Consider the following 15,178-nt stretch of genomic DNA (forward strand, 5'->3'; position numbering starts at 1 on the left):
CGTAATACCCCTACTGAAGGTATGGACAGTAGCCCTGTACAAAGAATTATTTCGCGTCAAACACGCACAACTCTCCCAGTTGCTACACAACTTCTGAAACCTGAGGTTGTTGACAGTGTCAGTGCCAAGAAAGCCCTCAAACACAGAAAGGCTAAATCTATAACGACAGTCATGCTAAGGAGCTACCTGAACTCACAGTTGGTCAACCAGTACATGTTCAACCAGTGCCTTCAGACACAACGGGTAAATGGCGTCACGGGACTTGCGACAGACAAGTGTCGACAAGGTCATACATTGTTGACATTGATGGTAAAGAGTACAGGCGCAATCGCAAGTTTCTTAGATCAACGTCTGAAACTACACCACCAAAACAGTTGCCGGAAGTTACCAGTGAGATTGAACCAGATTCTCACATAACAGCGAAAAAGACAACTGCTACCAAGACATCGCCTGTTGTGAAACCACCTCCTTCATTGCCACCAGTACCAGCCTCTCTAGAGCTTCCTAAGGAAAACATCAAGACCACCAGGACAAGAGCAGTCAAACCACCAACCAGACTGAAAGACTTTGTTACCAACTAATTGTGCCAAGGAATGAGCACGATTTGTGAAGTGTTTCATTTTGACTTCAAACGCAAAAAGAGCATTGTGTTTTAATTTCTTTGTTGTGTTCTCAGTATGGTATTTTGTCTTTCAGAGACATTCCACAGAGACTTTACTTAGTTAACATGTTAAGTTTTATAAAGCAGTTTGAATATTTTAAAGAAACTAATCTGTACATTATTCTCAACCTATCTGCCACAATATACCAGTATTTTAATATAACTTAATTTTTTTAAGAAAAGGGGGATGTTACGAGAGTAATCCTTTTCCGTTATAACTGCACACATTCTTACTTTTGTGTGTAACCCTCATGTGTTCTACGTCATTAAAATAGTATACCAACAATATTCTGCCAAGTACCCGCTTACATGGCATTATCGGCTTGGTGTAATGTCTGCACTGTCGTTGACTATAACTTTTGTTTGTTTGTGTTTAACGCCACACTCAGCAATATTCCAGCTATATGACGGCGGTCTATAAATAATCCAGTCTGGACCAGAAAATCCATTTACTGACATCATAAGCATCAATTTACGCACTTGGGATACAATGTCATGCATCAACCAAGTCACCACCCAATCCTGTAAATTGCCTCTTACGGCAAGCATGGAAATTTACGCACTTGGGATACAATGTCATGCATCAACCAAGTCACCACCCAATCCTGTAAATTGCCTCTTACGGCAAGCATGGATTGATGAAGACCTATTTTAACCCTGGATCTTTACGTGTCGTAGACTATACGTAAACCTGCCCAGTATGTTATTGGTTTCTACAGTTATAGGCCAATATTACTTTTTAACAGTGATGGTAAATCCATGAAATGTTCAACAACAGAGAGGTTTGGTACTTTGAGTCACTTAATCTAAGTAAAATAATAGACAAAATTTAATTATATTTTTCAATGCTCCTAATTGCATATATGTTATTTTCATTTCTATTCATTTTCAGCATTTAGGATTCATGTGAGCCAACAGTGTAGAGATGTCCTTGATATTCTTGGGGGCTACCTGCTTCAATTCAGAGGAGAGACAGAACTTAAGGTTTGAGACACTTCCTCTCCATAATTTGGTTTGAACGAATAATGTTGCAAACTAAAGATGTAAAACTTATTTTGGACAGTTTAGAAACATTACTTTACCTAAGCAATTCAGCTTATCCTTGCTCATGGGAGTATTTGTATAGATTTTTAAATGTACAAACCGACCTAGTTAACTTACACTGTTAAGACTGTTCACTCACTACTTCTCCAAACGTACTATATATGTCAGGGAAAAAAATAACAAAGATCCCAGGGCCATCCTCAACCTTTACGAAATGTATTATATCTTAAATCTATCTTGATAAATACCAAGGATCCATTTGCCAATATCGCTTCGTTGCTAGTCTGATGTGAAACATGCGATGCTACAATAGCTGCCAATCAAACTCCTCAGCAAGAGAAAGTTTGTAGGAAGTAACTGATAGGAAAGATGGAAATGTTGAAGTCGCCTCCTAAATGAAGCTAATGGTAGCGAAAGGGTATTGTCTGTTCATGACATGATTGGAATGTACTGATACTTGCTCATCGACTTTGTATTTGAGCAGCTTCTTAGAGTAAGTGAGTTGGGTTTCACACCTCTTTTATCAGTTTAATGTGGGAGGAAAGTCTGAAGTGATGGAGGTCTCAGACGTTTACCACTTTACAGCCTGGTTCCCTGGGTAGGTTGCGCTGGCACTACACTAAGCCAGGCAATGACTGCACAATGGCCGCCTCCACTAGACGAACAAACATGGAGGACACGCCATGTATTTACTATAGAAAAACTCTAGAACGGGTGGTTAAAATTATTTCTTAGCATTTTCAGGAATGCTCTTGTAATGTATTTGTCACGAGAATAACGTCCATTGTTACTTTTAATGAAGGACAACATTATTTAGGCTGTTTTGAGACTCGAAAGTGGTTGTCACATCGGTGAAATATAAACAATGACACACACCCCATTTTCAGCAGTGTTATGTGAGTTAATACTTCATGTCAGCTCACTGTTATCACGAAATCGTAAACATAATACATGGAATTAAACAACCATGTCAATGAAATACCGTTTCTTTATCATCTTTATTTTAGAAAATCTGATTACGCAAATGTCACCAATTATGCCCCGTTTTCTCCCACTGTAAAGTGGTGGGTTTAGCGGAGTTAGCGCCCAGTATAATAACTAGAAAAACAAACACTTTTGATCCGTAATAATGGTGTTTAATGATAAGGTCTGTTAATGGTTCTGACATTTGTCCTCTGGATTTTATTCACATGAAAAGCCATTTACTGGCATTTGTTTTCTTATTAAACAATGAAATTAATCATAGATAGATCTTATAATTTTGGAAAAATAATTGATTAATTCCAATCTAGTGTTTTCTAACTATGTGTGTGCTTGTAAAAATGTCAGGTGTGAATGGCATAATAATAAAGAATATGTTCATTATTTTGAATTAATTTGGTACAGTAGCATACACAGTCATGTGTATTCTTTTTTTCACCGCATGAAAAAAATACAAATGTAACAGTAGACATAGTGTGGCAAGTAATCAACTGAAGACACTTAAGCATGACGTTACAGAAAACTTTATTATAAATTACACCATTTGTAGATTTTTCTAGTTGATATGGAAAATCACTATGCCATGAAATTCTACTAGATAACAATGCCATGTTTGAGATCCAGACACCCAAACAGTTTGTAATGAAAGTGTCCACTGATTTTGTTAAGAAAACCATAGGAAACTATATGTGAAACACACACTTTCAAGGGCTGTAGTTTATCAAAGACATATTTGGTAAAAAGCTAAGCAGTTGTTACAATTAAATAATGTTACCATCTGTCTATTGTCATAAACATGATATTGGGGGTGGGGAGTGGGGTGTGTCACCGAGTTATGATGATACATATTATTTATTATAAACATTCAAATAATGCATTCTAAGGAACACACATGCAAGTCACAAATAACCATAACATTCAAGCAAATTCAAACATAATTGTAATTTAACATGTATCTACTGATCAATCTGCATAACTCCGAAGGGTTTTCATCAATCAGACATCTGAGAAAATTCTATCTTGGGTTTTTTTACTACAAATTGAACAATCTAAAAACATGCAAAGCTGATGAACATGATGTCCTGAATAAAAGCAAAAACAAAAATTAATATAATCTGTTTGGAAACTTGTTAGTATGTAATTTACAATGCAAAAGTGGTCAACAAGTTCAGTATAAATTCTCCTTAATTCAAAGCAAAATCACTGATGGTGTGTTGATCCAGGTATGGAAGCAGTACTGTTAAAGCATAAGTGTGTGAAGCAATGCATCATTATGTCCACTGGCTGAATAAATGATGACATCATATTACATGTATGTGATTTATTACTTCTGTCAGATCTACAGATCAGTATATGCTTTGATACTGGCTTTAAGCCCCCAAAACTATGGTACTCATAGTCAAGACAGGTATCATTGGTACCAGTAATCATTACCCCTAGTTAAATGGTTCACAAATAAATAGTGGTAAGTACACGTCTCCAGTTTTCATCCACAAATATTACAATTTCTGTGCACTTTTAATGTTATGTATTACCGTCATGATCATACTGGTTTTTTTCCTTTGCTTGAACAATAATGTATCTGAACTTGTTTTATTGAGCGGTTTACTTGTAGTTCTCCCATAACAGGGCTTGATCTCCAATCCCCAGCAGTGGTTTATTCGTAGTGGTTTATTTTTATTTACGCAATCTGATTGGCTGGCTGAGAGTGGAGAGCTATGTCATCACGTTTTGATTGGCTGTCTAAAAATAATTGACGGCACTTTTTTCAGATCGGGGATACCCGAGGTCGTCTTAGTACAGGAAATCCCCAGCTGTCAAAACATTACCGTAGTGACGATGTTTCCATCTCCGAAAGATGGTGACCAAGAGAAAATTTGTGGGGGAGGAAGGGATGTGATATGTGGAGATGTATTAGAGAATTTCGACAGTAACGGAAGCGAGATACGGCTTCGATATTACAGGACCAGGTGAGCCACTCCGGTAGATTCTTTACTGGGCTTTTTCAAGATTAATAAAACAACTTATAAAACAGTTAATTAATTCTTGTAAAAAAACTGATAAAATAGCGAAACATACCATATTGTTTTTGGTACCAGTATTTTTTAAAAATAACCATCAACCACATAAGAAATGTCACATTGTTTCGAAGTGTTGATCTAGAGCTGATTGATCATTTGTGTAACCCACCGTCAAAAACATATTTTATTGTTATATTTAAATATTCGAGGTTTATATTTCATATTTTAAGAAAATAAACACATTAAATAATTTGAATCAAAAGACATACTCAATTTTAATGCATTAAACGATCAACCTTTGCCGGACCGAACACCTCACGACCAAGATGTTTTTCAACCACCGCAGTTGTTTCCCCTTTCAACAGTTGGAGTTTATCCAGATCAATATAATTCATTCATTTCGGCCTGTAATTATTTGTTTGTTTGTTTGTTTTTTTAACTTGAAGACTTCAATTATTTAAACATACTATTTCAGGCAAATTAAGAAACTCATTTTTTAAAAACAAAACAAAAAACATTACTACATTTAAACTTGAATGTATTTAGTTTAAGTACCTAGATCTGTGTATTTATATTTTTTCTTAGCTATTTTTATTTCTTATAGGGAGCAGACAAAATGATGAAGATAAAGATGGTGGGCACCAATCAACCTTATTAAGTATTTTTTTTCAAAAACAATATTTTTTTTTTTTCAATAATGATTTACATTTATGCATCTTAAAATATATTTGGTATTTTGGATAGGATGAAATCATCTCAAAATTAATTTCATATTACCATTTTTAGGTAGAAACTCACTATCACAGTTAATTATTTTCAGAATTAACAGACAATACAGAGTATTAAAGAAATATAGAATTATGTTTGTCTAATGTGTATTCTTTAAACCAAAGGTTTTTTTTATTATTTACCATGTTTACTGAAAAAAAAACCATTTCTTTATTAATGAAACTTTTATAAACTACCGGGCAAAAGAAAGTTTTCACGGACTTCACTTGACCTAACACCAAAAACAAAGGCATGTGTGAGATTTATGATGATTAATTCATAAACAGAAATCATTTTCCATGAATTAGAATGAAAATGAATTGTAATGCTGATATTGCATTCTCCGCAATACACAAAGAAAGAGTCAAGGGGTCCAAATTAAAAATTACACAAATCAGAGTTCATTGAAAAAGTGCATGAAGAGTCCATTAATGACACAATAGTCAGGTAACACGTCATCAATAGCGAGTGTGACCACCCTGAGCATCCATGCACGCCAACACATGCTTCCTCATTGACGTCGTCAGTCGGCGGATAACGTCAACAGGAATCCGGTTCCATAAGTTCAATAGAGTCCGTTCAAGTTCCTGTCGGTTCGCTGGAGGCGGTACATGTTGTCTCAGCTGACGATCAAGATGATCCCAGAGATGTTCAATGGGGTTCATGTCTGGAGAACAAGGTGGCCAGGGCAATACGTTTACGTTAACGTTGTTCAGGTCGTCTTGAACAATCCGGGCGGTGTGAGGCCTTGCGTTGTCTTGTTGCAAAATTAATCCTCTTGGTTGATGTTGAATAAAGGGCACCACAGCAGGTCTCAACACTTCATCCCTGTATCGCTGAGCATTCAGGTTTCCTCGGATGATAACCAGCCGTGTTGTAATCTGGCCACATATGCCACCCCATATCATGACACTCCACCTCCCAACAGGTGAGACCCGCGAAGATTCCGGGGTAGAATAGGTCTTCAGCAACCCATACTTGCCGTAAAAGGTGACTATGCTTGTCGTAAAAGGCGACTTACGGGATTGGGTGGTCAGGCTCGCTGACTTGGTTGATGCATGTCATCGATCCCAATGGCGTGGATCGATGCTCATGATATTAATCACTGGATTGTCTGGTCCAGACTCGATTATTTACAGACCGCCGTCATATAGCTGGAATATTGCTGAGTACGGCGTTAAACAACAAACCAACCAACCAACCAACTAACCAAACAGGTGAACTCCTCTAATGCAGTTTGGCACCAATCGCTCTCCCCTTCGTCGAAAAACTCAAACTCTGCCATCGTTCCTGAACAGACAGAACCGACTTTCATCTGTAAAGAGCACTCTTGCCCAGTCATGTCGCTGCCACTGACGTACAGTTCAAGGCCATTGCAGTCTGCGTTGATGGTGTAGACGGGACAAGGCCATTCCACGCTGATGGTGGTCTGGGAGCAGTTGAAGGTTCTGGCTATCTGACGTTGAGAAGCACCCATATTGGCCATTCTGATTGCTCCCATCTTGTTGCGCTTGTGTAAGTCTGGGCATATTCTTGGTGGTTTTTTGCTTACTGAATGCCTGCTCTGTCCAACGTCGGTATTTATGCCACAATCATGCACGTGCATTTGGACCAATGTCTCAAAATCACGTTTTGCATGTTTTCAACAATGCATTATTTGGAAAGCTGCGTTCGAAAATCTGCGTTGTGGTTGTGGTCATGTTGCATTTGGGCGAATGTTTTCTGCAGGGTTTCCAACCAGCTTTTTTGCTTTTTATACAACTATTTTTAAAGTGAAAACTTTCTTCTGCCAGGTAGGTTATGATCATAGCAGTTAAAGAACCCCAATATGCATAGCTAGCTTAATTTTAAAGATAATTATTCAGCATTTCTTTGGATGATAAACTGGACATATGAAAAAATAAGGAATGTAATTTTTCTGTATTATTTTCCCATTACAAGGTTTACAGTGGTTTATTTTTTTCACACAATCTTATTTGCTGCCTGAGAGTGGAAAGCTATGTTGCTATTTTAACCAGAGACCTTAAATTATTCTATTGTGTTATGTGTAAATTTTCAGAATTTGGAAAGTAAAGAAAAACTCAAATTTATGGATGATGAAGAAACGACCAACAAGGGGTCATCTTATAACATGTACCATTAACCTCATTTCTCAACATAAGCAATGTCAAATTTTAATTTTAATACTTTTTACAAACAATTCACACATGATCAGATCACTGAAATATATATTTATTATGAGTCTTGTTTATAAAAAGAAGCACATGTTAAATTTTAATTACCTATGATCAGTAGTGATTAATCTGCCACAAATAGAACTCAGCAAAGCCTCGTTCTAATCGTGGCAGATTAATCACTCGTGTGTAGATTTTTCAGTAACAACCGAACACAGTGGTTAATCCTCTATATAATTTCGTACACAGATATTTCATCTAACATGATTATAATCATAACTATTTTTTAATAATAATGGTATGCAAACCTCTTTATGTTGTTCTGTACAGGATTCCCCAGTGGCTGTATTGCATCATATAGAATACTCATGGATATGTATGCCACTGTACCAAATTAATTATGATCATATTCTTTATTATTATCCCATTCAGACCCGACATTTTAACAAGCACACACATAGATCTAGTTCAGAAACACTAGATTGAAATTAATCCAATATGTTTCCAAAATTATTAGATATATTTATGATTAATTTCATTGTGTAATAAGAAAACAAATGCCAGATAAATGGCGTTTCATGTGAATAAAATCCAGATGTCAGAACCAATGACAGACCCTATCATTAAACACCATTATTACGGATACTAGGCGTTCAATAACTCCGCTAAACCCACCACTTTACAATGGGAGAAAACGGGGCATAATTGGTGACATTTGCGTAATCAGATTTTCTAAATTAAAGATGATAAAGAAACAGTATTTCATTGACGTGGTTGTTTAATTCCATGTATTATGTTTACGATTTTGTGATAACAGTGAGCTGACATGAAGTATTAACTCACATAACAGGCCTGAAAATGGGGTATGTGTCATTGTTTACATTTCACTGATGTGACGACCACTTTCGAGTCTCGAAACAGCTTAAATAATGTTTTCCTTTACTAAAAGTAACAATGAATTTTATTCTCATGACAAATACATTGCAAAAGCATTCCTGAAAATGCTAAGAAAAAAATTTAACCACCCGTTCTAGAGTTTTTCTATTGTAAATACATGGTGTGTCCTCCATGTTTGTTCATCTAGTGGAGGCGGCCATTGTGCAGTCATTAACTGGCTCAGTGTAGCGCCAGCGCAGCCTACCCAGGGAACTAAGCTGACCACTTTGGTGAAACCCACAAGCACGGGAATGGTACTCACAAATCTAGAGACTTAATTGGGGCGAACCTGGGATTCCTGTGCGGCTTGTGATGGTCCATAGACAACATGCCAGTCAACATCGTGGTGGTCACAGATTCCTAAGAAGAAAAATAGTCTTGTGAACATGATAAAGAGAAACATGACCTTTATAGTCATGCCAATGGAACAAAATTATCAGATTCATTTTCTTTGTCATGATATGGTTGGGAGCACAATAGCCCATAATATCAGTGAATACAATGTATGGTTTTGCTATTTTGCAAGTAAACTTGCATTATTTAAACAGTATTATATTGCAGTTTCACATGGCTCCGTGTCACTGTTTGCAGTGAGGAAATTCCTTTGTGGTGACTGTTTGTCCATCGGGGATTGTAAACATCGTCTCAGATGGCACTGGAATGATAAGCTGAAACTTCCCATGGACCTCCCATGCTATCAATCATTACATCCCCAATTCGTTCAATTCGTGAAAATCCTAGTTATTATGAAATTTGGTGTATGTTTAGGTAGTAGTGTGACTCAACTTCCAGAAGCTTATTAACCACCCCCACCCCAGTGAATAAGAATATATTACCTAAACCCTTAATGAAATCACAACACAAGTATGTCTGTGGGTTGAAACGGGAAGCAGCTATATTAGCATTTTATATTAAGCATAGTGTAAAGAAAGAGTGACAAACTAGGATCACAATAGATAAGTTCTCCCTCCCCACCCCTTAATCATTAAAAGAATGTGTACTCACACCTTTGTGAGTACATCAAGTGGCAAGTGGCAAGACCACAAGCTGCTAAATATGACATGAGAATGAAGAGGCTGCGAGGGCCATCCACATCAACACCAATTTTATCTCAGCAAAGCCCTTCCAACATACAGCAGGACCCCCTATGAGGGCTACCACATCGATGGGGTACTGCATTTATTTCAAACCCATATACATTTGTAGTACTAGCTGACATAATCTGCATGGTTATCTCAGAGAGAGATTATTATTGTTTTTGCCTACATCCCTATAGTCAATAAGGTACAAGCCTAAAAAACACCAATTGGTACCATTTGAGGTGACAAAGGTTTGTTGATTTTTATGAAGGAAAAAACTATCTAGTTTCATTCTATGTATGGTAGCCAGCTGAGGTGTAGCAGCTTTCCTTCTTATTTGGTACATGAAGATGGGTACCAAACCAACCGTTAGTCAAAAGTGAGGTGACTATGTACAATGTTATCTCTCAATGTTCACAGAAGTTGAAACTTTGATGTTTTTAATTGTATAAGCATTAATTGTAAACTATGTTATGATTTATATTTAAGAATTGACCTTCACTTTGTGTGAGTTCATTGGAGTATGAACCTTCATAGAGTGAGGGCAAAACTGTATGAACGTCGGAGCTTGCACAAAGTGAAAGTCAATTCTTATAAATTTTTTATCACAATTTCTTACCCCAAAGGATATAGGCCAAGATCTAAACACAATTTAATTTTTATTTACCTAGTAATACGTGTGACTTCATGTTTACACTGACAGCCATACAACAGCCAGCTACATCGCCGAGTAAAATAATTCCTCAAAAAGAGAGGAGACATGGGCGTATGGATGCACAACTTGCTGTTCAGAAACATCTAAGCAGCACGTGTGTTCAAATCATATCCTCATTAGATGAGAAAGGTCTGTATAGAACTACTTCAGTAAGTCAGTCACAATGACAGCGCGTCGTAATACATTTACATCAAGTACAAGACGTCAAAATGGCCGACACGATAAACGTGACGGGAGAGATTTCCGAAGTTGTTAATGAACCTGTGGCGGTTACATGTGTTAGTCTTCACTGATCAACCGGTCGTTCATTGAAAGGTGAATAAAGATGCGTCAAACAGACACTAAGGTAAATTCATAGATTGCTGGAGACGGTCAATGTCAGCCTAGGCACGGATCGAGTGGACACTACGATAGTTTAGATGTGCATTTCATCGTTTGTTCATTAAGATGGGCCGCAGCGAGGATATTCGTCAACAATCATGCAGTCACGCTCTCTGACATTTCTCAATGTATACTGAAACGCTGAGACCAAGAATAAAGGTTCTAAATGATCAGAAAGAACTCTTATGCGTGTTTTTGTGCTAGGGAATTCCCAGGGTTTTCCCCAGGAATATGGAAGTAGTCCGTCAGTGTTTATGTCATTTCAAGAACACGGTCTCGTGAAAAACGTATGAACGTCAAATTGTGTCGTTCATACACTTATGAATGTCAATTTTCGCGGTCATGTGACCGCTCTCTCGTCCAATGGAAAAGCCGTATATCGTGTAAACTTCAAATTAAAAATTTATATATTCAGATGACCAAAACATAAGGAAATAGAGAATTTAGTCATCATTTGAGGACAAAACAGTAATATTGACATTACTTTTTAATTTATCCTGCATTACTCCTTAATCCATCTACTGCTTGTTCTTGACAGAAAGAAGAGCTATGTGAAGTCTTGCTGAAGAAGAAGTTGTTTGAACAAGCTAAGAGGACAACCCTATCACATAGCTCCCACGTGACCACAGAAGTGATGACGTAACGGATCTACACATTACTGCTGTCACCCACAGTAGAAAGACCCGTGTTGATCCCTCAGCAAATTGTTTTGTTTCACTCTATTGTGTTGATTCCTAGTGAATTTCTCTTGTGATTCTATTGTGCCTCTGGTTTGCTCTTCAGATGTTTTGTATGATTTATGCCGTAGCCTAATTATTGGAACCTGGTGGTGTATTTTCATCACAGTAATCTCAGGTGTCTTGTTGTTTCAGGTAGCCATCTTGAATTTTTTACATGGCCACGTGGATCTCGTGTTTTGCATTCTGTGCCTTATTTGTACATCCCCGTGCTCCCAGTCAACCAAATGTAAAGACTCTCTCCTGCTTTCCCCACAGCTTTCGAAAATTAAGTCCAGGTAAATCATAAGCGAAAGACCCAGCAGGCCCTTGACCGCAAACAGAGAATGAACCTGCTACCCCTAGGCCACATCGTCCATTATGACATCAGTACTGGCAGACACCCGGTATCATCAACAGCCATGTCCACCACCTTTGTTGTAGTCTCCACTTGGGCTCCCATGCCACCACGATGCAGCGTCTGTGGACCTACACACACCACTTCAGCAGCCGTACCAGTACTCAGGGCCTATGCAGTCTAACCTTCAAGCGCAGCCGGGCTTTGGGCAATCTGTCTATCAACAGAATCTGCAGCAGCAGACACCTTACTCGGACACCTTGTGCCTCCACTACCTCCAGCATTTCAAGCAGTCTTGATTCAGAGGGCTCTTTTGTCTCTTCTTATGAAGGATCTACGTCAGAGGTCGATACCCACCTTGGTCTCAACCAAATGGAAGACTGGCTAGAGGCCGTGGCTCCTTCTTTCCCTGGCCAGGAAGGACACTGTTTGGTCTGACCACACAGTCATCCCTCAAGATCCCTTAATAAATGATATGATTACGGCTTTAGACAAGGACGTCATGAAACTCTGGCTCACTCCTACCTTCAAGGTGCCAAAGTACCAAAGAGGCAACCCCATCCACTCCTTCACACTTGCGGACTATGCCCACATTCTGGATAAGCACCTGCATCGAATGACGGGCTCTAACTGCTCTACCATCATCTGTGTACCGAACAATTAAATGGCATACATTGAGACAGAACTTAGACATTCCCTCAAGCCACTCACTCTCATGGTATCCTCCTCCAGGGCCATAACAGACTGGATCACCTCAACACTGTCCTCTCTTACCTCCAGGGACAAGTGGAGCATATCAGGACTCCACTCTAATCGAGATCACAACTATATGTTTTCTCTGCTACCTTGCTCTCTCTGACTGGGATCGAGAATTCACGTGGGACCTTCTCAGGCAGCCATGGTCGTCTACCTCATTGTTCAACGTCCACTTTACCAAGGGTCTCAGCCTTAGCCATGGACGAGACCGCCCTCAAGGCTCTAGCTCATGTCTCAGGCTGCCTTCTTCAAGCCAACTAGGTCCAGCCGAGGTGCAACTCACTGCAACCTCGCACCCGGGACTCATACTTTTCATCATTTCGGGGTAAATCCATAGGAAATTGGCAAGTCCTCTGGCTCCTACCAGCCACGTTAAGACCGCCCAAGGGGAGGGAGTTGTGATTGAAGGGACAAAAATGTGAAGCGACTAACATTAACGACTGGAACCTCCCACCCCCAGTCGTCCATGTTGTCGATACCACTGTAGGTGAGAGACTACGCAGGTTCTGGCAAAATTGGGAGATCCTGGGGGACCCTTACGTTGCCAACATCCTCCCTCATGGGTACAGGCTCACACTGACAGACGACACGCCTCGTCGTGGCCCACACTGGACACATAACCCACTACACAACAGCAGCTCCTGCCCTCAAACATCAAGATGCTGCTGGACAAAACATTCCTTGTCCCCAAGAAGGGCTTGGAGCAAAATAATTCACAATCTCGCCACCTTCAACAAGCGCTACCTGGTGCTTCCACCCTACTTCAGGATGAATATGCTCAGGCTCCTCTGGTCCAGAATACAAGCTCACAACGCCCTCATCAGACTGGATACCCAGGTCGCGTACCTCCATGTCCCTATCCATCATGGCGACAGGAAATTCCTCCACTTCATTGGAGTCCACCATCAATGGCTATTTACAGGCATCATCAAGCCGATAGCATCTTACCTCCACACGAGGGGTGTGCAGTTTAAGGCGTATATAGACGACTGCCTCCTGAACCACCAGGACATGGCCACACTCCTTCATCACAGGGACTCCTCCAACACCTCCTACTCCAACTGGTATGGCTAATCAACCTACGGAAGTCAGAACTTAATCCTTATTTCGTCTACAATTCATCAGGGGTCTCTTCCGAACGAATCGACCCCTCTTCTCTGTACCAAGGGACAGGTGAGATTGAATGCTCCTGCTCCCTGTCCTTCACCAATCACACACGCTACGTCAGTGGCAAGTGATCTTAGGCCTCCTGACATCAACGCAGGATCTGACCTCCAGGGTTCGACTCCAACTGCACCCAATTCAGATGTTTTTAGGCCATATATCAGATGCCAAGACCTGTCAATATCCATTGCCCTCCCAGACCGCCTCATGCCTCACCTCCAGGGTGGATGGTTGAATTGCAAGTCTTAGACAGCGTCTCCTAGACAGAGCTTACAACATTGTCACACCTCTCTTCTTGGATGGGGAACGCACCTGGAAGGACATGTCACTGCGGGGCTGTGGTTCGCCATACAAAAACAGTGGAACATCAACAACCTCGAACTAGAAGCACTCATACTAGCTCTCTCCCACTGGAAGCAGACCCTACAGAACGAGCGCAGCACCATCTCGATGGACAACATCACCGTCTTTTGGTATCTCCGGAACAAGGGAGGGAGTGAGTATGGTGGGGCTCCGATTCTGGGTCCAACAACATACGGCCGCAACATACTAACAGATGCCCTCCCCCCCCCCCCTAGACAAGGTCGCTCCCACCTGGACGCCCCCACTTTTGTTTGTCGACACCGCGGTCACCCCAACATTGACCTATTTACCACAGCCAAAACTACCAGATCAGTAGGCTTGTGCAGTCGATGCCTTCAGCTTCCCAAAGGACTTAAGGCGTACACTTTCCCGCCGCCTCTACTCCTTCCCAGGTTCATCCAAAAGATCAGGTTGACACAGAGCCTAGATTTGACTTTGGCCAGTTGGGGGTGGTTTGTCGATCTCAAAGAGATAGCCTCTACCGACCCTCTCCCAATTCCAGACTGGCCGATTCTTCTGATTCATCCACACAGCAAGTGAACACATCTCATACCAGACAAATTACATCTACACATCTGGTCCATTTACAAAGGACTCAAAGTGCCAAAGAATACTCTGCCAGAGGGGCGACAGCCATTACACTAGCCCATCGACCACCAACCAGGAGTCTTTACAACGACAACTGGCTTTCCTTTAAAGTTTTTGACAAGAAAAAGTGTTTCCTCCTGTTCCTGCATCACAAATGGCAGTTAAAGGGCAGCACTCAGTCTATTCCAGAACTTGAACTTGAAGCCCTATTTCACTCCTTCCAATTGGAAGACCAGAAGGCTAAGTTCAGACCCCACACTGGGACCTGAATGTAGTCCTCACCTGCTTGAGAGGCACTCCCTTTGAACCACTTCTTTCGGTGTCGTTCTACCCTGAAGAAAAAGACCATCTTCCTATTACTAGCTCCCACCAGCTCCCAGGACAGCCTGACAATCCTTCCTTATCCCACCACTATCACCGATAGTGGGACTGAAAGACAAACAAGAGCTCCTACTGTGTCCAGTTAGAGCGCT

The 15,178-nt window shown here is 40.3% G+C and overlaps 1 protein-coding gene across 1 annotated transcript in view; it reads left to right on the forward strand.

The window, feature by feature from the left end:
- The window catches only part of LOC139448901 (retinal guanylyl cyclase 2-like), a 525,408-nt gene that overhangs the window by 448,444 nt on the left and 61,786 nt on the right, over positions 1–15,178 (forward strand). Inside the window, exon 16 of the mRNA XM_071230419.1 lies at positions 1,554–1,645. Within this exon, the coding sequence (XP_071086520.1) occupies positions 1,554–1,645 (92 nt within the window). The remainder of the gene's footprint in view (positions 1–1,553; positions 1,646–15,178) is intronic.

The sequence above is a fragment of the Haliotis cracherodii genome, unplaced genomic scaffold (genome assembly GCF_022045235.1).
Source record: "Haliotis cracherodii isolate W230 unplaced genomic scaffold, xgHalCrac1.p SCAF_7, whole genome shotgun sequence".
Taxonomy (NCBI): domain Eukaryota; kingdom Metazoa; phylum Mollusca; class Gastropoda; order Lepetellida; family Haliotidae; genus Haliotis; species Haliotis cracherodii.